The 27,721-nt window shown below is 44.9% G+C and overlaps 1 protein-coding gene across 2 annotated transcripts; it reads right to left on the reverse strand.

Annotated features, from left to right (window-relative positions):
• Positions 1-411: 411 nt before the first annotated feature.
• On the reverse strand, positions 412-23,859 carry LOC146200150 (ribonuclease H2 subunit B-like). Of its 2 annotated transcripts, none has more exons than XM_084595384.1 (10): positions 23,618-23,859; positions 22,667-22,729; positions 22,237-22,341; positions 18,612-18,676; positions 17,698-17,812; positions 16,914-17,084; positions 12,280-12,361; positions 3,609-3,669; positions 3,095-3,172; positions 412-839 (listed from the first exon to the last, which is right to left on the reverse strand). In XM_084595384.1, the coding sequence occupies exons 1-10, from the start codon at positions 23,694-23,696 to the stop codon at positions 756-758; spliced, it is 903 nt and encodes a 300-aa protein (XP_084451510.1). In that variant the 5' UTR covers positions 23,697-23,859; the 3' UTR covers positions 412-755. The 2 variants fall into 2 exon arrangements, with proteins under 2 accessions (XP_084451510.1, XP_084451509.1); XM_084595383.1 differs by having other exon boundaries at positions 418-813.
• Between the last annotated feature and the right edge of the window lie 3,862 nt (positions 23,860-27,721).

Raw genomic sequence — 27,721 nt, forward strand, 5'->3', positions numbered from 1 at the left:
ATAGTCGTAATATTTTGGCAATGATGTGAGGTCACAACCCTACCTTTCTCCCCAACGCTGTGTGTTACATATTCGTGGTCAAGTAATTTATGTGTAAATACGATACTTGAATTCATCCTTCCATTTTGCACCTCTGCCCCTTTTCCTACTATGCAGGATTACAAATTTCATACATGTACTAGTCAGTCCTCTGCGCTTCCATTCTTATCTCTGCCAATATTTTATAAATGCCCATCTCTAAAAGTTCTGACAATAAAGAAAAAAAAGTGACATTTCACCCCTGCAAAGCTCAGAGGAAGCAAAGAAATGTTCATAATACCAAGGTTGTGAGGTAGACATATGGCACACTGTAAAAAAATAACTTTGCTAAAAAAAAAAAAAAAAAAAGAAAAAAAAAACTGACGACAACCAACAAATTTCTTGGAACATCATCAGGAGCAACAAATCACTTCTTGATGAACTCCTGGAACTCTGCATTGGTGGGACAGTGCCTTTTAATGTAAAACCACAAGTCTGACAACTGCAGTTTACAATTAACAAAAGTGGCTGCTTGAAGAATGCTGGCTCATTTAGTAACGAATCTCAGCCAAATGCAACAAGGACCCGAGTGCCAGCCGGCCAACATGGGTCCACAAGTTCTAGTCCACAATATCCCGAGGCTTTGCTAGTCCATGTGGTCTACAGGCAGGTACTGTAAAAACTAAACACCGAACATGTCATTTTTCACTTTTTTGTAAAGAAGCTAGAAATGCTCTTTATGCCCGTCTTGTCCGCCTTCTGCAGTTTCTTCTGGCTGGCCGTGAGCTTTGGCTCCTGCAATGACGTCCAAATGACATAGGCTACAACAAATGGGAGCGGAAACTTAGAACTTTTGTGAAACAGTGGATTGTCATGCAAGAGATAAAAAAAAAAATTGCATTTACCATTACTCTCTACAAATGCAGTATTTTATGCACTCTACAGCACTTCAGCAAATCTGGCTTCACAGTGATGCATCACAAACAACAAAAACAAAGACCATAGATGATGCAGAGCTACCGAAAGAAAAAATACACACTAATGGCAGAACTCAAAAGAGACTAAAAAGGAAAAAAGAAGCAATGGAAAGAAAGTAGCATGGGGGGAGAAAATGTGCACGTGGACAGAAACAGAAGAATAGATGCCACATTGCAGAAAGTTGATAAACATTCTGCAATTGCTGATCACGTTGCCAGTCGCCAGCGTGCAAGTAAGGCCTAAGGAGTTTTATGGCACGTGACCTGCAAGTCAGTCTAACAATCTTACACAGCAGCGGGCAAGTCCTGTGGTAGCCAGGGGCTTACAAGCAATGTAAGATGACTTCACCGACACTGATTCAGATATTATGAATAGCTTCTAACATAACTTGTTGCATATTGTTTAACCCTGCCTGGTGGCTCAACTTGTTTGTGTGTAAAACTTCTATTTTCTTTTTTTTTTTTTGCAAAGTGGTCCTTGCTTGTGACAAAATGCTCCACCTTAGTCTATGTTGCTTGTAACCTCCATAATGAGACCATAAATACCACCTAAAAGGTGCATAGCTGAGCGATAGTGGTAGGTACTTTTGAAGTTAGTAGGACATAAACCCTATAGCCCACTGAGAAAACCTGCCTAATAGTAAATCAACAGTAGCCCTCCTTACATATTAGGTCAAACTCTATCCACTGATGGTTCTCAGAGGGTTGTTTTTTCCCAAGAAGGACCAACCTGTTTCCATGCTATACAATGTCAATGTAAATGAGAGGACGGAATATAGTTTCATTGATCGAAACCAGGCTTGTCAATATTGTGGCACTCAGCATGTTTATGCGAGAGTCTCCAGTGGCCCTATGCACAACACAACATAGAGTCCTGTTCCAGCATGTCCATTTGTGACAGAAATGGTGCGTAGATTAGAGATTTTACAAAATGATGTGGGAACACTCCAAACCATTGACAATTTCGAAACATCAGCAAACACTGACTATTTACCCTGAAAGTTCCAATACTGGGAGTTTAAAGGTCCACTGTCCACCCTCCGGTCGAAAATATTTTCTTCCCCGGTGACTGTGAGACTTCGCCCCTAGAACGCAAGGCCGCAAAATGTTTTTGAAAAGAGTAACTAATAACGCAGTTACAGCCACCGCAATCACCCGATTCTGTCATCCTTCTCTCCTTCCGTTCCCTCGCAAAGGTTTTTCACTCTCCTGCCCGAGGTCGTCTAGCCTCCGCAAGACAAATTCCCCTTCCTCCTCCGCGTTTGGCGGGAGATGGGGCGTGGCACTCCGCGAGCGCGAAAAAAAAAAAAAAAAATCGGCCGAGGGAGCACGCGCCGCTGGATTCAGTCTGGCCGTGGCTAGGGAAAAGCGCGCAGCGAGCGGTAGACACCCATCCTTCTCCCGTCAGTTAGCGAGACGGACCAATGGACGTCGTTCGCGATACGTACGTCATTACTGGGGCCCGTCGGGCCAGCGCAGGAAACAGGGAAGCTGGCTTCCCAAAGGAGAGCATGAGAGAGCTTTGAATTGTATTTTCGATGCTTTGCGGCGCGCGTGTCACTGTAGCATTTTGCACAGACTATCTCCGGTACCTGATCAAAACACTGGGCTCCTTTGCTTAAAAGGGCCTTCCCTGGACAGTGGCCCTTTAAGGCATCAACAGTTGTCATTACATTGCATATATATACATGAAAGAAAATGTTGCATCACCTAAAGAAGTGAAAGTCGATGCATAATTATGTCATCACTGACAATGAAAAGCTTTTTGCATCAGCCCCAAAGGTAACTGCACCACAGAGGCTCTTATACAAATTGAATTGGGATCAGAGGAGAACCGAGTCTAAGCTCTACAGCCAGCAGGCTTTTTGCATATGCATCAAAGCAAAGGCTGTGCAGATATTGTGCACAGCCATATGAACACGGCTAGGCAGATGCCCATCACACTTACATAAAAAAAAAAATGTAGCTGGCTCTAGAGTCTATACTAGTATACTGCATCACTTGCAGAAGGACGAATTTGGCCAAGCATGACAGCAACCAGCAAAACTTGAGTGATACCATTCAGTCTGCAATGCATGCCTGCTTTGAACTGAGGTTACCTTAGCAGTCTTCATGACATCCTTTGATGCACCTTTGGTGTAGTCCTCCAGTGGTTCCACAGGCTCAGTCTTTTGTTTCTGAAAAAATGAAAAGTGACGTCCAATTTCATTTATACATCCATTGGCATGTAGCTGGATGGCATAAAACAAAAACAGATGGATAAAAAATAGCCTGGCACAGGCTTTCAATTTTATTTCAGAAAACCAGACAGGGTCAGTTTATACCAGGTAAATCATAGCAGGTAAAGGGAAGATCTAATCAAAGATTATTTATTTCTAAATTGGAGAATATGTGTTTTTTTCTTTTGTAACCATACTGCACCTTTGTGTTATGTTTATCTTGCCTTTATGCAACATTTGTTTTAATCAGGCATTCTTCGGACATCCAGGAAGAACTTGGAGGTCTGCGGCAGTTCATGCGACGTCTGCTACTTGCTTTGTCCCAATTTGTTTCTGCGCAGTTTGAACTTTCAATAGAAGAGTGGAGAAAAGGCGCAATCACTTGCCACCCTACCTTAGGTGGAGGTGAGCCGGGTTCCTTCTGCTTCTTGTCAGCTGCTGGCTTCGTGTCCAAGCTGCAAGCGAGAGACATGCATTTCGAGCACTTTCCGTAGAAACCGATTTGCTGGCATTACCCACAACAACAAAAAATTCAGAGACGATCGCCAACACACTCCCTAACATTGGGTCCATTGTCTGTGCTAGCAAAGCAGCGATGGGGGCTAGTTGGTTGAACATTTTTGATGGGAACTGCACTAGCAAAACTATTCTGCGCTGCTGTCTGAGATTTAACCGTGTGTACAATTTTTTTTCTGCAGCATACTAGTACATGATTATGCTGTCATATATGTTAAAAGAGTATAAATGGCAAATTTACATGTAAGACATTACTGAATATGAATCACCACGTGGTACTCGCCTACAGCAGCTAAATAGTATTTTAATTGAACTTTTTCTCGCCTGCTTCATTTTCAACAGTTCAGCAATGGTACTGACACCAAAGTTAAGTGTAGGTATCACTGCTCCTTCACTTGTGACTCCTGTTCTTGAGGCAGACTCACTTCCACATTGCAATAAATTAAAGACAAAGGAGCAACTATATTGCAGTTTATTTCGTCCCTCGCATGACCCAGACTTAACTTCGACATTATATCCACTGCTCGCCTGTTGAAATGGAAACAGGTGAGGAAATAAATTCAATTATACATTTATAATGGAATTTACAGTTCATAATGATTATTACAAATCAATAATTTGTAACAGTATTTATATTCGATTATAATTTATAATTTAGCAGTCTTCGGCAAACAGCCCATGGTGATGTGTTACGCATCATTACAAAGGATAAAACATATAAACAAAAATTAGGTGTCTATACTCCTTTAAATACAATATTAATGTTTGTTTCTGAATAATTTATTGTTCTGTACCAGTGAGCCTGGCTGACCTAATTTCCTCTCTGTGGTATACAGGGAGTGATTTGACCCTTTCACTGCCACTCCCGAGATAACTCTTGTGTCCACACATGCACACTCCCTGCTTCTCCCGAGTATACTCGTTCTGACTTTTTAACTCGCTCCCTGCCGCTCCCAATTATACTCGTGTAAAAAAAAAAACTATGCAAGCATGTCGCGCCATCTATGGAGAAGACACATAAATTTATAAAACATGTATAAATTTTAAGCAACAGATGGGGCGCATTTGTTTAGATGCGTCTCTTGGTCTTGGCCTCGGCAGAGCAGCCATGGCGAGGCAGCGTTCCGCGTGCGTCCGCGGTTTGAAAGACGAAGACATTCAGGAATTTCTTATGAATTCGGACTCCGATGATAGCGGTGTCTGTGTGGTGCCTTGTTTTGAACAGTACCACACCAAAAAAGTTTTCTAAACACCTTGACATCCTAATAAGGAAATAATTGTTTTGTTAATTAGTTCTTATTTTTTGTATTCAGTGCAATATCTATAAGGTTATTCTGAATAAAAGTGTTTACATGTCCTGCAGAGCATCGCAGTGCGTTACTAACATAAAATTTTCACGAAACTAACCTTAAAAAAAAAAAAAAGCCGGCAGGGGGAGTGCAGTGACGAGAAAAAAACCCGGCAGCGAAAGGGTTAAGTAGCAAGCAACGCCGACCAAGTGCGTGTGTGAGCGAGTGAGTGTGCATGCCGATAAAACACTGCATCGGTGTGTGCCAAAGCAGCCGCATCACTCTTCGCCTCTTCTGGCTGATGCGCTCCGCCTATTCCCTTCTCCTTTGCACCACATGCATATACATCACCTAGCAGTAGCATTCCTGACTCGAGGTTGCCAGGTTTGTTCAGTTTCCATCTTATGCTTCCATATGAAAAGAGCTGTCTGAGCTGGCAGCTCTTTCCGACTCGACCATGAGAGGGGGTCTCTTGACACCACATAACTCTCCGACCAATCTGGACACGTCACCTGCCAGAGGCATGCTAGTAATTTTTCGATTCTAGTAGGCTTCAAACAAATGAAGCTGCCAGAGAATGCTTCCAGACACCGGGCTACTAACGTTCAAGGATAGAAATAAGGAAGATGGCTATGTTGGAAACTCTTCAGCACTGGCAGCTGTAGAAGGAACCTCTAGCATACAAAGTTCTCGCAGTAATCCCAAAGGTAGGTTAAGTTGCTGATGAATGCATTGGTATGTCACAGGTGCAACCCCACAGCTTATCAGAGCGAGTACAGACGATAGGGTTACAAAGTATGAATAGATAGAGCAATGACAATAGCGTAAAGTTCCTTTGGGGGGAAATGGCAGTCCCTCACACACCAAAGGCCACGACAAAGCATTGGGGGCAGTGCTCTCTGGTGAGCACTCGGGAAAAATCAATGCAGACTGATCGATCGGGCCTCCATCACTACAGCAGCTGCATGCCAGCAGGGGCTCTACCCACGAAGCTTGCTAATGCTGCTAACGCCTGTGTTTTTGCAATATGCTTCTCATAAGATTAGCCACTCCGCCTTGAGAGCGAGCTGACATGGTTCACCTCGGCTCCGTGTTTTTCGAATTGTGTATGTGGATTTTAGACCCGATATGGCCTGAACCCACTCGAAACGGTCAGTGAAGGTGTTCGGCACCTGTTTGCAACAATTTTATTTTCGGCTCGCTGTTCGATTCGAAGCTTTCAAGGACTAGCGTTTCTGACGGGCTAAGCCTAATCGACGCCCTCAGGGCCCACCACGACCACGGCTGCTCCCGGGCCACAGCCGGGCGGCGCTGCCGCCACAGCGCATCCGGAAGATGTGACCTTCAAAATTTTACGCCCGGCGACCTTCACTCCGTGCCAACCACCGACTACGACCCCACAGTCAAGCCAAGTTACAAGGCGTTCCGATTATCCGCCATTACCGGCGGGTCACGAGCAGATGGATGCTGCGCCATACTACGTATCCAGCCAAACCCTGACTCCGACACCACAAACGCCACAGGTTACACCGACTACAACCCCACAGTCAAGCCAAGTTACAAGAAGTTGTGATTACCCGCTCTTACCGGCGGGGCATGAGCAGATGGACGCGGCGCCGTACTTCGCATCCAGCCGAACGCTGCCTCCGACGCCACAAACGCCACAAGCTACAGGGAGCGTTGACTACCCGCTATTGCCGACGGTGCACGAGGAAATGGATGCCGCAGCTCTGACTGTCTCTGCAAGCCCTCCTGCTCAGGTTAAGACAGCTACAGGATGCAGCATGACTTCAACGTATCGCAAGCGTCAAGTGTCCCCGCAACGTCTGCACACAGAACGGGTGAGTCGTCCTCATTTCACTGTTCTGATCAGGCCACTTAACAAAGTGCATGTCACAAACATCCCGAAACAGGCTATTACCAACGCAATAGAGCAAAGCGCTCCGTCTCAGTATTTTTCGGATATGGCCATTCTCCGCTTTGATTCTGCTGCTAACTGCATCCGCATAACTGTCAGGGACGCTGAGCATTTCAAGAAGCTGTGTACATTGACCCGTTTAATCGCGCGAACGCGGGATTCTGTCCAAGCGTTCGATGTGGACAAGTCCCCACTGAAGCAGCCTGCGGTTGGCAGCACGCGAGGTGCGATCAGAATTAGAGAAGGCCTCACGATGGACTATATCATGGCACATCTGCGCTGCGAGACAGCTGAAATCACAGACATACGCATGCTCGGCAAAACAAATTTGCTACTTCTGACCTTCGCATCAGACACATTACCTTCTCGGCTAGTATTCGACTACGAGATTACACGAATCTGTGAATACCGCCCGCGCCCAGTCGCATGTTATAACTGTCACCGCATCGGCCATGTAGCCAAATACTGCTCGTTTCCTGCCGTTTGTCGGGATTGCGGTAAGAACCCGCACCCTGAGGACCCCGGCTGCAAGCAGTTTCCTCATTGCGTAGCCTGCGGCGCTTCCACGCATATCGCCCTGAGTGCCCAGTGCCCGGCTCGAGCTTATGCAAAGCCTGTCGACAAATCGGCACCTAAGGAGTCGAATGATCCGAATACGCATCAGGTGACATCCTCACATACTGTCTCCAAACATGTATCATATGCTGAAAAGACCTCTTCTCCAGGTTTAGCCGAGGTCATTGAGAGCCTCAGAGCAGAAATATCTGAACTACGCCACGAAAATCAGCGTCTCCGGGAGATGATAACTAAGGACAAGATAACCGTGGACACCCGAACTCATTCCCAGACTCCGCAGCGCAGCCGCTCAAAGAAGGGCCGCAAAAGCCGTTCGCCTACCCGCCAGCCGCAACCGGTCACAGCGTCTGATTCCGCCTATACCCACATGCTCGGGCTAATCCGACAGGAACGCGCCCAAGAGACACAGAAGCTGGAAGAAACTCTGCGAAAGGAAGTGAATGCAACTCTTACTGCTGCCCTCACTTCCATGCAGAGCCATCTGCAGACTATGTTTGAAGAGTTCCAACGTACCACACTCACAGAAGATAGTAAGCGCCGTAAATCTGTGCCCCTTTCATGAGTACTATGGCTCATGGGATTCAATGGAACTGCAGAAGCTTCAATCAGAACGATCCTACCCTTCGTACATTTGTGCCTCAGCGCCGTCCTCTTTTCATACTTCTTCAAGAAACGCGCGGTCCTTGTAAAATTCCTGGTTACTGCACTTACCAGACACCTACTATCCAACATAAAAACGGCCGTTCAGAGGGACAGGCGGCCGTCTTAACCCGAAACGATTGTCCTTCCACTCAGCTCTCGCTTCAGTCCCTTTGCTCTTCCACTCGTGAGATTGTTGCAGTAAAAATCTTCCCCCCCTGGCCAAAAACCTTTCGTCGTAGCATCGGCCTATTTCCGGCCAGGTAACGTCATGGCAGAACCCTGTACCTGGCTCCTTGACCTTGAAAACGCAGCACACCCTTATCCTATTCTTATTGGCGGAGATTTCAACGCACATCACGTAGCCTGGAGCTGATCTCAGCCTAATCAACGTGGTAAACACCTATATGACGCCCTTGATCAAACTCTTCTTACCCTGTGCAACGAACCTAACGTGCCGACCCGTATCGGTCTCCATCCCTCTCAAGCAGACACTACACTGGACCTTAGATTCTCATCACCGCGTCTTCTTCGGCGCTGGGAAGTCCTTTCTAATTCTTGGGGTAGTGATCACTTGCCCATCTTGCTCACTCTCAATGGTAAATGTCTTCGCGTTCGGACAACACGTTCGTTTTTCAACTGGGACAAGTTTCGTGCTAATACTACGACCCCCTTCTCGGATATTGACTCCTTCCTGTCTGTACTCCGAGATGCCCGCAATCAAGCTCTCGAATATATCCCCTGTGACGATTCCACAGTTGGCATGGATGCTCACCTGGCTAACCTTTGGCGTCGCGTAGATCACCTCACGCAACGTTTTCGGATACGTGGAAAACGTCACAAAGATCTCGTGCTTCTTCGACGACAATTCAAGCTTATCCGGGCATACCAGCTTCACCTGCAAAGTGAGGCTTGGCACTCTACATGCGACCGTCTTGGACAAGTACCGGGCCTATCACAACTTTGGCGCATCTTTCGTGGCCTAAATGGCAAGGCACGCGGGGCACCACCTCTCGCCGATCTCCTTCTCAATGGCAACCCGGCTGATGTTGAAGATGAAGTTATACGCACCTTTTTCCCACACGCCAGCCTAACGCCTCCACCAGCAGTTTCCATTTTCCCAGTCGGAGACCCTGATCCAGACCTGGATCGCCCATTCTCAAAGGGAGAACTGCAAGCAGCCCTCGGAAGAGGCCGAGCTCGCGCCACACCCGGGCATGACCGAGTCAGTTGGCAGGAGCTTCGCAATCTCGACTCGGCAGCCCAGGATGCCCTTCTCGACATCATTAAGGATAACCTCAAGCTTTCTCTTATTCTTCCTATCCCTAAACCTGGCAAAAACCCTCGACTTCCTAGTAATTTGCGTCCAATTGCACTGACTTCACATCTCTGTAAACTCATCGAGCGCCTGCTGCATACCCGGATTAGTCACTACATGGAATACGTCAGTCCTGGATTTCATCCAGCTCAAGCCGGCTTCCGCCCTAACCTCGGAACGCATGACTGCCTTTGGCTTTTCCGAAGAGTTCTGAATAGAGCTCATCGTAAAACGCTACCTGACTATCTCCTGGCTGTTGATATACACAAAGCTTTTGACAATGTTCGCCATGAGGTTATTCTGGAGGAACTCGCCAAACACTTTCCTAGTAATCGTGCCCAAATCTGGATCCGCAACTTTTTGACATCTAGACCCATTCAGCTACATGGCAAAGCTCCGGGATGGGTGCCCAAAACCTATTACTAGGACAGGGGTGTACCTCAGGGCTCCATTCTCTGACCCATATTGTTCAACTTGGCTATGACACGCGTCGCCGAGAATCTGGAAATCAGCACAAGCGCAAGATTCGCTATATATGCCGATGATATTACCGTCTGGACTGAGGCAGCGGATTACATAGACAAATATTCTATGGAGACTGAACTTCAGGCGGCCCTTCTTTGTCTTGAAGATACACTAACCAAAATTGGCCTCGAACTCGCACCACATAAAACAGAATTGATTAGTATCGACAGAAAACATAAAACCAACCCCAGTATGCAGATCCATCTTCGCATCGGAGGCAACACCATCACCTCCTCAAATGGGCAAATCCGCATTCTTGGCCTGCCCATATCAAGCTGCAACAGCCCCCAGAAATGGGTTCATCAGTTACAACGCCTTTGGCCAGCACTGCTACATACTATTCATCGCCTGTCCAACCGGCACGGCGGTGCGCGGCAGCATGCCTGCCGTGCGATGGCCAGAGCAGCAGTGGTCGGAAAAATCCTCTATGGCACACCCGTCCTCCAACTGTCGAAGACTGACTTCGCTAAGGTCGAACGCCTTCATCGCGCAACACTATGCACTATTACCGGTCTACCTAAGCACACTCCTATAGCCGAACTTGAGCGTTTGGCCGCTCTTCCACCGCTCACTACCATCGTTACCGAGTCACAGACACGTCATCGAATACGTCTTGAGAACACTGTCCAGGGGCGTCGCCTGCTGGCCTGGGATGAACAGCGTAAAGACAAAACACCAGCCCTATATGCATCACTTCCCCCTTGGGAGATGCCAGTAGTCACACGCGTCCATCGCTGACCTATAAACCGCGATTTTGTCATTCCCCGGGAGCTCCTAGCTGCCCATCACCGACAAGAGCGAGTCCCTGATACGACTGACATATACACCGACGCATCGATTACAAGAGAATTCGCATCTATGGCCTGGGTATGCGATGACAACCCTTCCCTTTCAGGCGCTTATGCCTGCCATCTACCTCAGGGTACCCCTCTTCACGCTGAACTCCTCGCGATTTGGGGAGCCTTGTCAGGAGTGCCTTGCACCGGAACTGGGTCAATACGTATTCTTACTGATTCCTTTGAAGCTTTCAAGAAAATCACTACTCCGGGTTCACAAGATGCAACAGCTACGGCTATACAGCGCCTCCTTAAACGCCACCAACTCGCGACCAGAACTGTCGCTATTCACTGGACCCCAGGTCACTCGGACGAATCAGGGGGCAATGCGGCGGCACACGCCGCGGCTGCCTTGGCAGGTGGGATGTCCACATTTACTTCCCCACCCCCCTTGCTTCATCCTTATTCGACCTTGGGCGGGCAACTCACCCCTTCTCTTGCCCTAATGCACTATACTCGGACCAGTCTTCGTAGCCTCAGTCAGCATCGCATGCAGGTGGCCACATCAGACCTTTTACGAGAAGAACCCACCTCACGCGAAGTCAAGAAGTATTTTTGAATAAGCTCATCGCCCATGTGGCTTACACGCCACGTATTATGGCCCGCTGGCGTCAGTATACGGAGAAAATGATTACGAGCCCCCACTGTACGACTCTAACCTGCGGCGGCATATCTCATTTGCTTTGGGAATGCCCTGCTTTTTCTACTGGACGCCCCGAGATCGAACCCTACCGCCTGAACTACCGTTCCCTTCTAGAAACTGATGCTACCACACAGTTGATATTTGCCAAGTATGGCTCGCTTAGTGGCCTGGTTAGAGCAATGTGATTCGAGTGACGACCTAAACAATGAAGATTATGTCTACTCCCCTTTATCCCCATCCATGGCCATGAGCCTTCCCATTCTATAAAGGACATTCAATCAATCAATCAATCTCATAAACCTACCTACTTGCTTGGCAACAGAGCTTTAGGGGCCCTCTTTTATTACCAGACAAGTTTACTAATATCTTGTACGTCATTACAAAAAAACAAAACATACACAACCAAAATTTGAAGTTATGTTATTGACAGTTACAAAAACTTACTGCATCTACCAGTTGTCAATGCGATCAGCTAATAAATCTTCCTGCTGCATATCGCTGTGCAGCCGATGAGCTGCCTAGATAAGGAAAACTGTACCCAGTGGACATGGTGCCACATTTGCTTGTCTAGCAAAAACTGAAGGTTAGTAGAAAGTTTTTTGTTGTTTTTATGGACACAGTTTTGATGGGCCATGTACGTGAACATACTATACGCATGTGTCAGCGATCAACAAAGTTCCCAAGACCTTGTTTTTGAAAGCTTCCTCTGCAAATGCAACTGAACGTCTAGAGGCAACCTGATGCATCGTAATGGTTTCCCATTACAACAAAATATGTTTTGGTTATTGCTGCTCACAATACATACCCCAGTGAAGACTTCAGCAGCAAGCTCAATGCAGGTGGGACATAATCGGCCACAATCGAATGTGCCGTCAGCATGTATTCCTCTGAAATGGACACAGCGAGTAGAAACAATGTGACAATGCACGTTTCACTGTCACAGTGCAAACCAGCACAGAGTAAAGTCGACACTAATACACGTGTCACTTGTCCCAACGAGATACCATGGTGCAGTGTTACTAGAGAACTGTGAACTTAACTACTCAACACCATACATGGCCTGAGACAACATAGCAGTTCTGTGCAACATAGTCTTATAGTACTCAGCCTTACTCGTCGGCTGGTGCAATACTGCACTTGGTAGTGCTGATAATATCGCCATAGAATTACTTCAGCCAGTGACAAAGGTTTGGTTTGGTTCTGTGCGGTTTAACGTCCCAAAGCGACTAAGGCTATGAGAGACGTCGTAGTGGAGGACTCCGAAAATTTCGACCACCTGGGGTTCCTTAACGTGCACCGACGTCGCACAGCACACGGACACCTAGCTTTTCGCCTTTATTGAAAAGTGGCCGCCGAGGCCGGGATTCGATCCCGCATCCTCGGGCGCAGCAGTCGAGCACCGTAACCACTGCGCCACCCCGGCGGGGTCCAGTGACAAAGAAAAACAAACAAACAATGAAATTAGAATGCATTTTAGTACCCAGATCAAGGTTTGCAAAGAAACAGAAAGGAAAACTAACATTACTCATGAGTGAAAGATAATGGGCATTAGGCATTTGCAGGTGCTCTGAACAATCCATACTCCAAGGGAGCAAGAATGACCTGTTCAAACTGTGCAGGGTACAAATTATCGACGGCCTTTGTAGAACACTTACTGTCGACAGGACAAAGGCGTCAGCTTGGCTAAACTAGTTGCTTGTAAGATAGAATGAGATCCACCGTATATTTAGAGTAGAGGAGGTTGACTGCTACACAATAGCAACCGAATGATAACATCAAGGATGACAAAATCTTTGAGTCCTCTAGTGCGCCGCGTAAAATCTGTCAAGATTTAGGCATTCCAAGCACTCTCCAGTGCCACTACAAATGATGTGAACATGAGAAATGTGGCCATGCCCACAAAGCACCGCTTCCACATCACCAATGCCGTAGAGGCCAGTCGCACAATAGAGGCCAGAAGCACTGAGCAGTGGCTGGAAATGACTCCTATCAGCTGTGAGAAGATTTGTGCAGATACGCTCACCTTGCTTCAGGTTCACGACTTTCAGTTTGTACCTTGATGATGTGAATTTCTTGTGACCCGATTACCTTTGTGACCCCAGCGAGATGTTTATTAGTAAGCAGTGTCTGGAGAGTGGTGCACACCACGGTGCCAATGTTCCAAAATCTGGAACTTAATACAATCGAACCCGGATATATCGAACTCGAAGGGGATCGCAAAATAGTTCGATATATTGGTAATTCGATATACAAAAATCGGCTTGTGACGGCACTTACGATGCCAAAAAACGATACCGTATTTGTCGCATAAGCAACCCACTTGCATAATGAACCCACCCTGCACTTTTGCACGGAGAATTTAAAAAAAAAAAAAAAGCGTTAAGGCCAGCTCGCTCACATGCAAGCGTTGAGCGATCTCAGGGACGAGCGGCAACGACAGAGCGAAAAATTTCAAACTCCCTCTCGCTCCTCGAGCCACTGCGGCAGCTCTAAACTAGGTTTCTGTGTTGCCGCGGCAGAACTCGCGAGCGTTTTCGCTTGCATGTCGATGGCGCGCGTCACTCCGTTTCGGTCGTCTCATCCACAGCTCATTTCTTGGCAGCGTGCCAAGATGCTGCGCAGCGATAACGTCGGGGCGCGTTTATCTTGATATCTCCTGCGGTGGCGGGGAGCGAACTTGGCAGAGTGCCCGTGATGGCCTGATTGCACGTAGAAGTCTGGTTCGATTTATCACGCCGCGCTTGGGGCGGGCGTCATGATCGCAGCAGCCGACCGCGTGCTTTCGTTGACTCATACATGCAAGGATAAACGACTCCCGCAAAAAAAGAAAAAAAAAACTGCCGCTTCTTAACGTCCGAACAGCACAACGATAAGAATAAATAAATAAAACAATGAGCTGCCGCTTTTTAACGTCCGCAGGCACCATAGCCACCTCAGCCGCTGCGCGCGCAGAGGGTTCGCAACACACGCTGGAGAAAGCGTCGATGCATGTCTGAAAACGGGCTGAGCTGGCTTGGCGCATGCGTAGCACGTGCTGAAGGAGAGAAAGCTTGGCAAAAGGATGGGCACACCTGCGCACATGGCTTGCAAACGTCATGTGTTGGCGCGCCGGAAACGATAACTGCAGATGCGCGCGCCTTTGGGGAATGGGCGCGGCACTGCCCAGACCAGCCGTCGCCGAACTGTCCCCTCTCATTCCTTCCGCACGTGGCTTGAAAACGGCACGCGGCAAACGGCCACGGGTGACGCGATCATCTTTGGAGAAGGCACACTTTCCAGTGCGTGGTGCGGAGTTCGATATATCGAACGACCGGTGAAATTAAGTTCGATATATGACGCGGCTTTCCTATACTTTTGCATGGGATTTTCAAGGGGATATTCCGTGAGTTCGATATAACCAAAATTCGATATATCCAGGTTCGATATATCCGGGTTCGACTACCAGTAATCCCAAGCTACAAGCCACCAGCACATTTAGTCGTCATCAGGATCAACAAGTGTGGCTGGCAAAGTGTGCCTCTCGATTCGCATACGATGCAACAAAGGACCACAAGAGCAGTAAAACCATGAAATGAGTGCCAACCTGTAAAAAATGTACATTACAAAAAAAGAAAAAACTGTATACAGAAAACATGCAAAATATAGTGTAGTTTCAAACTGTCCAGCAACCCAATTTCTTCCTGTTCTTTTTCTTCTTGCTGTTTTCTTTCCAGATGCACCCATACCAACTATAGCCTTAGCTGCTGCAGATTCAGCTTAGAAGAGAGAACTTTTACTACAGCCTAGATTTGCTGCCTGTATAGTTATCTCTCCAGAGAGCACACGTTGGTCAAGCGCTGCAGTAAAATGGTGCTCATATTCTTCTAGTCCAATTCCCGCACTGCCAAGGTCTAGCTGTGGAAGACTCACTTGGTGTAAGAGCATTTGCACGCAGAGTATTGACACTCGGGCCAAATAATGGCTCAGAGCGTTTGTGTGTCCCCTTCCTTGTCTACCCTCATCTTGCGATGCACCACATATATATACCGTAAAAACCCGCATATAATATGAGGTTTTTTCCCCAATTTAATCATGCCATATTTCCGCCTCGTATTACATCCAGATCCGAACAAATTTCAGCCTAAATTCGTGGTTCCGGCCTCCTTATTAATTAGTGCCATTGGCATTAGGCTTCCAGCGAGAGAAGGCATTATCTAGTGGCGGCATCAGCTGACTGCTTCGATGGTTTCGGTTTCGTCACACTGACCCCGCGATCCCCGCGACTACGGTGCTCGCGATCAATCGCACCTCGCATGATGTAGGAATGCCGAAAGGGTCACTCGGTATGCTGCACGGCTCTCTCACGGTCCTCTTCAGCCATGCTGGCCACGTCCTACAGCCGAATGGCAGATGCTTCACCAGCATTCCCAAGTAGCACGTCGGTTGCACTTTCGAGAAATGCGGTGTACTGAACACGTGTAGAGGTACCGAAGAAGAGCTTCTACAGAATAAAGTCTCCAGCAAGGGACTCTTGGCAGACAATACATATACCAGACGTTGATGATCGCGCAAACCCTAAATCTAAGGACACTCCCTGGCCGCACATGCCGCGTGCCTGCATGCAGTGCTGACGCGAACTAGTGCCAGTGCGACGCATCATGGGCAGAAGCTCATGCACTGCCATCCCGCTTATGAGCCAGAAGCGGCCTCCTAGCTTTAGAACAACCGGAGGAGCATATGGGTCACTATTCGACGCCCGTTGTGGGGTGGCATTGGACGCAAAAGCGCCGAGAGCGTATTTCTTGCAGGACAACTGCGAAAGTGGTGCAAATAAATATGTTGGTGCCCTTTTCTTGATCATGTTATACACAGATGGAAACTTTTTTTTTCATTCTTGCTATCCAGAAATTACACCTTGTATTATATTCGAATTCGTATTATATGCGGGCTTTTACAGTATTTTCATGGCATCATCAGGTCTGTCCGTGTGTCATCAATGATGGACCTTCCATTCAGTACAGCACTGGTTATCCATTCAGCAACATGTGAAAAGCAGTTCACCTGACTGCCTCTCAACTTCCCCTGCCGTAACATTACTGCCACTAATGTGGTTTTATGTTAAAGCCCCAAAACTGCTTCGCTAAAAGCAAAGGGCCATGTGTCTGTAGTGCCCTCCCTCGTCCCTGTCACAAAATTAGTGAGTGGCCTGCCTAAAAGACGGTTTCACCATACCTTTTCAACAACTTTATTCCCTGTGATATATTTTTAAAAATCAGCTTATAGAGTCAGGCCTTCAAAAAATTATATGGAAACCTAAGGGCGACCACATTACTAGCCTGTTACTTTACCTCTACACCCCAAAAAAACCATGCAAGGGTGCAGTGCCTTGAAATACTCAACAGGGCAGCCAACACTGCAGTGGGAAGCAGAGGTGTGAGGCAAAAGGAGAGGGATGCTCACCGTGAGTGGGCTGGCTGTCGTGCTTGCTTCTCACCAGGGCAGCACTGACGCACGCGGCAGCCACTTGGATGTTGGACGACTCCAGCGCAGCCGCCACAGCCTTCACTTTCTTGGTGAGCCAATCGAGGCACTTCGACTCACTGTAGCGGTACACTCGGTCCTCACCAAGCACTGAACAAGCGCAAAACAAGCAGGACCTGCTTTCAAGACAGGTTTTGGAGGAACCCAAGGACAATTCCACCCATTTTTTGTTCTCAGTAAAAACCGGCTTCTTGACTCTTTGAGACTATGTATTTTGACAGTTCTCCAGCTGCAAAAAATGCATTTACTGCTAAGGTTATTGAATTTCAAAATTAAACCTTATTTTGTTTTTCCACAACTGGGTTCAAAGTATGTTGGAAAGCAAAAAAAGGACTATGTGATCATCTGTGACATAAATGGCAGTGTGGCCGAGCCTCAAACAATGCAAGAACAAAGAAATGCACAGACATCCCCACAGTATTTTTGACAAAAAAGGCACTAAATGGCGAAACCTGTGTTAAGCTTGTAAAAGCCCAGCTTTGAACGAAGGTAGCCTATTTGCTATTAGAGCATGATAAAGGATCGACAGTAATCCGCTTCAGTGTGCCTCTACCCTTACAAACAAAAACACTGTGGCAACATATTTCTTTTCTCTGCAACTGCTAAAAAAGCACAACAAAGGTTTCCATACAGTGCTGATAGCAAGCTTGGCAACCTTATCATGCAAAAAGCTGCCAGTCAGCATGGCAAAAAGAAGACACACCTTTGACATCAGCAATTTGCTCCATCTGGCTGGAGCAGGAGCGAACAACATCGATCAGATGCGGATGTGAGTTGTCCTCCACAAAATCGCCGAGCGGCCTGAACTTTGTGTCACTCTGTCAAGATATTTTAGAATCAATGCAAAGCTATTAAAACATGGCTGAGCTTGAACAAAAAGCAAGATATAAAGAGAGGGACATAGAAGCAGTAATAAACAATGCCGCACTCACTTCAACTGACCATTTTCTGAAAATGAGCAATACATGCAAGGGAAGAATGAGGTGCAATAAAAAAAATAAAGACCAAAGGCACATCATGAGTTGAATAAGACACAATGCTAGGCACAAAAAGATGTAAAAAGTTCGATAAACAATAACGAGTGTAGCCATTGAAAACAAGAAAAAGATTCCAAAATCAGTGAAATATGTATGAGCCCAAACGGATGAGGGGGTTAAAGACTAGAAAGGCAAAAACGACAAAAATGATGCACGAATATTTTACAATTAAAAGAAAGGGAACCAAAAGAATAAAGAAAGCCTATGTACTGTCCCACATTGTTCACTTGTTGGTCAGATATTCCAATATGCATTTTATTGCGGTAGCTGACAAAATGCTGGCAGAATCACCCCTTAATCAGACAACATTCTGTATGTCAATGATTTAGACGGTGAACAGCTGCGTGTTAAAAGCAAGAACGGAGCATTTACCAAAACTTCAGTTTACCGCATCACTACCATGATGCTAGCCTTTTCCTCCAACAATACCTGCATTGGCATTATCAGGCATCAAAAATCAAAAGCAGTTAATTGCTTTTCTCTCTCACCAGCTAAAATGGATGTGGCTATTTGTCAGCAACCAAAAAAAATGAAGTTTGCAGAAAGCCATAGTTATACATTTAGAACTGGACTGCAATACCTTGTGGAGAAGAGCCAAAGTGAAGAACAGTGGATCCATTGGAGTGGCAACACACAGTGACCCATCTGTCATAGGAGGAAACAATACATATGTCTAACACAGATGCCACTCAAAGTGAGAATAAGTGTAATGAGCAAACACAAGTTGATGTCACATGACAAAAACATGATGCACAACTCTGCAAAAGAGCCTTAAATTGGAGAATGAAACAAGGAACAGAAACTAGAAATATAAATTTAGATACAATACAGTCCTTTTAAGATAAGATTGAAGGAATCTACACAAGTGCCCCCCAAAACATGTGACATTGCTAGGTGTGTCCACACACGTTACATATAAAAAAAAAGGGATCAAGAACCTTTCTGAGATGGGATGATCGCAAATAAAGCAATCACTGCACTATGCATGAAGCAAGCCAAAGAAGTAGAGTATGAAACAAGCTCATATTGCCCTACTATTTAAAGATGGCACTGGTTTAGTTATCCTTCACCATTTTTATTTTCTATACCAGCAAAGCTCAACACTTCTAGTTTGTCTTGCATCATTATAGTGTAGAGGTGCGCTAGGCAAAGTATAGAAGGGACGATACAAGACAAAAGTATGAACTTACAACTAAGCTTCATTTTTATCTTCACCAATACGGATGAGACAAAATGCAACAAGAAAAAAAAAATGAGAAGCACCTTAACAAGCATAAGACAGGCATCACATTAACAATCACCAGCAGTTACTAGTTCTTTTTCTGCTGATTTTGACCTTCCATCTTGCTCTGAGCACAGAATATCTCGTTCACTGAAAAGTCTAGAAGCAAGCTCCATCAGCTGCCACGGACACTGGCTGAATGTGTTGTGAGACAACGTTGAACTGCTCATGCACAATACATCCCATACACTTTTGTTCATCACTGTGCATGAGCCAGTACAAATCAGCTGTGTTCAGTAGAGAGCTCGCAATCTTGCTTTAAAAATTACACTCCACTTCCTGTGTCTCTATTAAGTATCAGCCCCAAATTTAGTTACTCCTTTTTTGGAATGGTATAAAACACAATTAGAAAACATGGACAGCGACATGGATTGCACTAACAAAAGGTAAATAACTTTTAATGAATTGTTTTTTCTTTTCTTCGAGGCCAAAATGATGGCTGCGACACAAACGATTTGAAGTCACGTGAAGAATGCAAAAAACGGCAGCATGACCACATCAGCCCTTATGGAAGCAAGCACAAAATTTGTAATCACAAGAAATGAACAAGCAGTGATTATATCCCTATTTTTGCATGACTCGCATGACCTCAAATCATCTGAAGTGATGATATGAATCGTGCATAGTACTATATTATCTTGCAAACCACTCCAAAGAAAAAGAAAAAAGATTTGTGCAAAATTTTGGAGCCTCCATGCCTATAATTTGAACATCTATTAATCCCCTCTGCCTCTGTTACACAGCAGCAGGCAAATGCAGCTGTTACCACCATACTCACCAATGGCAGGTGCAAATAGAAGTACCGTACACACCTAAACAAGCAGAAATTAGTCGACAATGCAGGGGAAAAATAAATAATAAAATAGAGTGATTGGGTAACACATTTTCCAACAATGTCTCCAGAACAGTAGGAATGATGAGATGACAGAGAAGACACCAACTGTTCGCTGATACAAGTGTCCTTTGAAAAGTTCTTGTTTGATGCAATCCACAAGTGGTGCCTCTTTAAATTCAAAGAATCTTTCAATTTCTATGACAGGTGTTCTTGGGCCGTGTTAAGTACCTTACAGCAGCAGTTCTGGTCAGGGGAAACTACAATAAAAGTACAATTTGTGCGAAACTTGAAAGCATTCTGCTCACGCTATAAAAAAAAAGGGAAAAAATGCAGACAGAGGCACAAAATGCTGGTTGAGACTGCTGAAGAAATACATACCTACTGAACCCCCATAGGACTCTGCACTGATGTTTGTGGCAATGGATACTCCATCATTCTACCCACATGGTCTTGCATGCAATGTATGGTTTTAACAACATATTTCCTTTTTATAGACACCTAGGTGAGCTTGAAAGTAAGTGAAGTTAGCCCCCACGCTCTCATTTTGCTTCCTCCCTTTCCTGTTAAACGAACATAATAAAAAGCCCCAAGTTGGTAACAAACATTTCTTGTCCAACTCTGCTCCACCTTTTCCTGCCTCTATGGCCTTTATTCTCTCCCCATGTTTTCATTTTTCTCTTCTCTCTCTCCTTTGCCTTAAATACAAAATCAGGGCCCCAAAGCAAGTCAGAACTCCAAGTGGGCAATCACTCTCTCACACTACACCCGGAGGTCCAACAAGTATCTGCAAATGTGATATAATTAAGCCAGAAAAAAAACCACCAGAGTGGGCAGCCACCAATGGCACATGCATAGCCATTTTAACAACAGACTGCACTCTTCCTGTGAGGCCTCCACATGAGGTTCACAAGTAGCCAGATGGTTATCACAAACCCAATGCCCAAATGTCGCACTACATAAAGTTTTGCAACTGGCTAGGGGTCAGGCTTCCTTGGCAGCGTCAGACTCAGAATGGCTGAGCCTTCACTATAGGAAAAAGATATAGCCCCAAAATTCCCTGACTTCCAGCTGGAGAATCGCTCCATTATGGGCCTTGAGAGCTGCCAGAATAGAACTAGCTGGGCTTTCACCCCATTCAATGGACACCTGCCATGGGTTATCACCAGAACTCTACAAGGACAGCAACAAAAAAGGGGCCTTTACAGCCTACCTCCACCTCAAACCTGGTCCCATTTCTTCCTTCCTACTATCCTAAATACATTAGGAACCTTAATGCCAGCTGAGCACAACCTTATTACTTACTTTTTTTCATAACTATTTTTGTTTTCCTTTAACTCCATTTTCTGCTATGCAAAATTGTTATTTGGAGCTCTCTCATTACTTTGATTTTTATTGCTTCAAGACCCTTATACACCCATACAATGGACCCGTATTTTCTAATTTTCTTTCTAATAGGGCCCACCATACTAAAACAAACAAACCCTTGGCATATATCAAACAGATGGCAGCGCAGTCTGAGAGCTGACTAAATAAAATGTATCGACACTTCAACATTGCTCACTGTTTTCTGAAACACTTGCCAAAAAAGGTAGTTCTTTGCCGAAATTAAAAGAATGAAATAAATTTCACCAAGTTTTAGGTCATGAATATTCTTTTCTGAATTAAGTAGTTGCTTTGATGCCAACATTTACTTCAGAAAAATGTGAGGTATATAAGAGCAGCTATTTTAATCGACTGCAGCTTTCATGCCAGCCTACCGTAAGGGAAAGAATGACAGTGAATGAAGAAGCATTATAACATCCTTTTTATGCCTCACATGACTTGAAGTAACCTTTCATGTCAAAGCCACCATTCAGCTGTTAAAATCTGGGAATGAAATAGCACAAAAGAACAAACTTAATTATAATTACTTACCAGGCCAAGATACATTTCATGCGGTGGTACAGTTACCAAGTGACGGCAGTGGTTTTCCCATGTTAATTGACAGCTCAAAATAACATTCTTTACAAACTGGAAATATACAAAGTGGAGGCCCAGAACGCATTTTTGCATTAAAAAGAAAAACAATGCGCAAAAGACAGTGGATACCTGGTTCAACGATGTCATCGAGAATCCAGGACCCATGTTTCTCCTTAAACTTGACTAGCTCCAGGTATTTTCCAGAGTCAGCCTTGATGTAAAGGGATGACGCCTCTAAGAATATAGGACAGAAGATGTGAGTTATGTAAGAATTTATCCTCTACTCACAGTGAGCATGTAGTGTTTATGAAATTACCAAAATAAACTTCAATAAGAAGGGATATGCATATTAAGTGCCATACAGGAAGCTTTCCAGGTAATGATAAAGCAAGAAATAGCAAGCATCAATTTTATTAGTACAGTAAATGCAAAAATGCCATTAGAAACCCAGAAGTGCAGGCCAAAGCATGGTATACTGTAACAGTTATTTTTACGCACAGATATATTTATCACTGACAAATCCCAGCATGCATACTAGCAATACACAAATTGAAATCACCTGTTTTAGGATGAGGTAGCCGGACAACACTATGCACCTGCCCATCATTGGTTGCGTATTGATCTGCAGGCGAAAAAGAAAATTATTGACATAAATGCAGTGCTCATGCTGACCACCTCTTTAAAACCTGTACGGAGTACTGAATCAAACAAAGAACCTAAAGAAAGTATTAATCTGCTGACGACTGAGGCCACGATACATCCCTTCTGTTGTCCAAGCAAGCGTTTCATGAACCACGTCTGCAACTCTTCTCAACGAAGAAAAATAAACTGTAGCGACGATCGAATATCAACAGCCATCCCGCGCCAACAAACATTTGCACGCTCCCTTAAAGCAAGCTTCGTTCCTGCAGCAAAGTGTATTATGGCAACCAAATAGCAATGACATTACAAATGTGCGCGAGCAGCTCAAATGTGATAGTTTATCATTCGCCTCATGGCTGCTTCAGTCGAGAGCAGTGGAAAATAAATTGTAATCACAGACCATTTGAAATGTTTCCAGTTTAAAGTCATGGGGCTTACACAGAACATCGACCTCAAGTAAATCTGCAATGACGAAGCAGTGTGTTTACTTTGGGAACATTTATCCTGCTACGAAAACGATACAACATCGACGAAAAGCAAGCATCGCAAATGTCTCACGTAAGGTCTAGGTTATGTAGATACAGCCGCAGCTCTTTCTTTTATTTCTTTTTTTCTGGTGGATATAACAAACCACTTTAGGAATCAGTACCCTTTTTCAGAACAAACCACAGTTCGGTTGTCAGTGCGCGCTTTTCCTGTGCACTTCATTTTATCTGACCAACTTCTTAGTGTAGCGAGTGATTTCCATCAAAACGTAAAGCCATCTAGCCTCACTGCAGCCTTGCTAGCAGCTAACATAATTCATTTTCTTCAGCAGAGAAGCACAGGTAAGAGAGTACCAATGCCTAACAAGGACAAGTTCACGCACCTGGCAGCACGATAACTCTGAGCGGCTCCTTGGAACTTCCTTTGCGCAAAGACACATCGCCGTTGAGTTGAGGAGCCATCGTAGAAAAGGAAAATTATCCTTCAGAAAACGTAAATGGAAGCACGTCCCAATAACAACGCTGCACTGAGTCAACAAAACGAGAAATGAAAATTGCCTCTCCAATTTTGCTGCTAGATTTCAGCAACTTTCAGTGCTTTCAGCGCGCCTCATTTCCGCGGGAATATGCTTGCTCAATGTTGTCTAACCCATGTGGCAGTTTCGGTTTCGTTTTCATTTTAAAAATTTTCTTGAGATACACTGATTGGATAAAAACAATAATAATAATAATAATAATAATAATAATAATAATAATAATAATAATAATAATAATAATATTAATAATAATAATAATAATAATAATAATAATAATTGGTTCAAGGAAAGGCGCAGTATCTGTCACACTTGCTATGTGGACATCTGATTTATTTATTGATTTATAGGAAGGGAAAGGCGCGGGAACTGTCTCACTTGTTTTCTGTGGACACCGCAACCGGGCCGTAAGGGAAGGGAGGAAGGTAGGAGTGAAAGTGGAAAGAGAAAGAGGAGCCGTAGTGGAGGGCTACGGAGTAATTTCGACCACCTGGGGATCTTTAACGTGCGCTGACATCGCACAGCACACGGAAGCCTCTTCCTTTCGCCTCCATCAAAACGCAGCAGCTGAGGTCGGGTTCGAGCCCGGGTATTCCGGACAGTAGTCGGGCGTCTTACCACTGCACCACCCCGGCGGGGCGCACTGGGCGAGTAATTTAAGGCAGAAATTTGTCATGTGACAGATTATTTTGAAAGCCAATAAATAAAGCTAAGTAAATGGCAGCTTGATGAAAACAACGTAGCTGTAGGCATTTCTCGAGGCGATCTACAACTTTTACATTGACATTTTCTTTTTCAAGATAATAAAAAAAAATTAGCAAACTATTCTATTATAGCTATATTGAACTTCGGCGATTCAAAAAATACCGCCGACTAGGATAGACGACTCTCTACCTGCAGCGTTCAGCTGTTTTCAGTAGACTAGGCATTATCCTATTTTAGGGAGAAACTACTAGCCCCATTACCCAAATATCCATCTTTGGTCTATTCAAGCACTCTTGGTAACCGAAAAAAATATGGCGGCTTCACACAGATGGCCGACACTGCAGGGGAAGGGGTAGCGCAGTGGAGGAGTAGAGTAGTATATAGGGTATTACATAATATTTTAATACAGTATAACAGCTGTGACTGAATGTGTGAGAGAGAGGAGGTTCCTACTAGGCCATGCTAACTAGCTGAATACTATATCCTTTTTTTGCAACGTGGTGGCACAGTTACCGCTAATTTGATGCATAAATGTGTACACACATTTCATTTCTGCTCAAGAATTGATATATTTAAAATACATTTCGGCCACAGAGTAATGCTTTCGAATTCTCACTTGTAGGAGACCCTTACATAATAAATAAATAAATAACATAGCTATATAATTTATAGTAATTAAAAAATTTAATTGTTAACACACACACACACACACACACACACACACACACACACACACACACACACACACACACACACACACACACACACACACACACACACACACACACACACACACACACACACACACACACACACATATATATATATATATATATATATATTTGCAACCGAGATGCGAGACAAAATAATGCACATGACGCGTAGCAGTACCGGTGGCATTTTGAACTGAGCGCCGTAGTCCGCCGTGGTCTCTGCAGACGTCACCATGGGACGTCACGCCTATTCGCCGCGAGATCGACCTAGAGGTGGCGCCACCGTCACTCCGGTAGTGTGGATCGGCAGCCGGCGGCGCTCGCAGAAACGCACGCTACGTAGGTCTGCTTCCGATTTTACGGCGGGTTTGTTGGCGATGAAAACGTGTCTTCTGCAGTATTTCTGCAATATTGCAGAAAAAAATCCAAGGATTTCGCCAATGTAGCAGAAGAAGAGCGGATTTGAGGAAAACAAAGCACGCAACCCACCAGTCTTCTAGATTTACTTTGCACGTTTCTTGCGCTGTACCGCGCTCACGCGCCTAATGCTTGGGCCTGCCTAATGACAGCTTTGTTTTTCTTATCGACTTTTAAACAGTTTGCGCGTGTCTCATGCGAGTGAGACCGGCAAATTTAGTGTCAAGCCGACGTAGATACAACGTTCGTGCTCTGAGCTGCAGTAATTTAGATTGAATCGAGAAAGCCTGGTTCACTATATCGTACTTGACTCGAGGATTAAGCAGGTTAAATGTAGCATTGGCAGCGCACTGCATGGCGAGTTGCTTTAGACTGAGTGCACATCAACTCTGGCACAGACAACCACGCACCAGTATTCCCTAAAAGTTAGATCACGCCGACACTGTACAGGAAACCTCGCCGCACAGGAAAACTGATTGTTCACGTGTACAGCGCTGAGTGGATTGAATTTGCCGAGATGCTTTTTGCGGCCACTGTCATAGAATGTGATTGTGTATTAATGCATGCGCCACTAACTGTAAATGATTTCCTGAAGCCGAGGAAAGTGTAAGGGCTTTCTGATGTGTGTGATGTTAAATGAGTAAATTAGTAGTGTAATTATTTTGTTTTGCAATGCGAATAAATTTCACCGTGTGAGAGAACTTTTACGCACTTGACAGAATTTACAATAATCAGCGATTAATTTTCAGTAACGTTAAAGTGCAAGCTACGAATTACTCGCTGCGAAGACATCGTTATAAACTGCGCATGGGAACTGTCATGTTCTGGGAAGCAATTTTACGGGCTGAAAATTTCTTTATCACTAATTATTTAGCAGTCACTAAATCTTATGTGAAGTAAATATTAGGTTTGCGTCCAAAACAGATGCCGGATATAAAACTATTCCGAAAGAAATGGAGGTCATTTTATTATGCGACTATAAAAATGTATTTATTCCCGAACTAAACACTGATATTTAAGCCCGCATGAAGCTGTTTTACTCCCCTTGTCAGAAATGACGAGTTTTGTCGGAAGACAGCACTTGGACGAAAAGGAATTATAATGATTATAATAGGCTACCAGTAAAGTACATTGATCTAAGTGTATTATGTAATATTTAGGGTAACAATTGGGTGCAGGGAATATGTTTCCCAAACGTTCGAGCATTTCTCTAAAGCAAAATGTGCTCACTAAAACTTTTACGGATTCACAGAAGCCTTCAACAGCAACAAAAAAAGAAAAGAAATGCATATTGGCCCAGGTTTAACGCATGAAAGCGGCATCGGCTATGACGGATGATTGTTTTTTTTTTTTTTCATTATTAACACCACATTTGCCACGTGGGATTGTTTATTGTGCAGTCAAATCCCACAGCAGAGGAACGCCTTTCGAAACGATTGGGATTGAATCCCCCGTTCTCGAAATCAGCAGTCGAGCACCCTTACCATTGAGACACCGCGGCAGAGGTTTAAAAGCAAAAAAAAAAAAAAAAAAAAAAGTACTCACACAACTCTATCGTGCATACAGACGGTATAGTAGGCATAGAGTGGTCTGTTCAAACTGTATTCTGCTATATGAAGCAGTCTGCGGTGGCAAATGTTTTAGTAGCTGCGGTATTCCAAACAGAAACGGGAATATGCGATTTCTGAACGTTTGCATTAACTTTTATTGACGGCAACGACCTGTTTTGCTTTGACACGGCGGTAACAACAGTACCATTTCGTTTGAGACATCGCATATCAAAGGATCTCAAGCGCCGAAGACCGCGATGGATGATGTCCTTATCCAAGCATGACATGCTCGATACGCACAAGTATATATATTTTTTAATGAAGCGTGGGGTTATAGACTGTTCATATTTAGTTTGCAAGAGGCATATAGGTAAGTAAAAGCTCACAGGAACTGCGAAACAAACAAAAACACTCCTGTACACGCCGCATGCGCGCGCGTAAATCACTGCGGGCTGGCACGCGACGCGAAAACGCATCCACACTGAGTAGGTTTCACCGCTGAGCCGTAAGGTGGCGACTGTGCTCGATCTCGAGGCCAATAGCGACCTACTTGCGAGTCTCTCGCGCTT

Source organism: Amblyomma maculatum, chromosome 2 (genome assembly GCF_055883805.1).
Source record: "Amblyomma maculatum isolate TAMU_Amacu chromosome 2, ASM5588380v1, whole genome shotgun sequence".
NCBI lineage: Eukaryota > Metazoa > Arthropoda > Arachnida > Ixodida > Ixodidae > Amblyomma > Amblyomma maculatum.

Coding starts and splice junctions, on each gene's coding strand:
- LOC146200150 (XM_084595383.1), bottom strand. CDS start 23,696: ATGGCTCCTCAACTCAACGGCGATGTGTCTTTGCGCAAAGGAAGTTCC. Junction 3,670..12,279: donor CTGCTGAAGTCTTCACTGGG/GTATGTATTGTG, acceptor TCTCGCTTGCAG/CTTGGACACGAAGCCAGCAG. Junction 3,173..3,608: donor CCGGCTCACCTCCACCTAAG/GTAGGGTGGCAA, acceptor TCATTTTTTCAG/AAACAAAAGACTGAGCCTGT.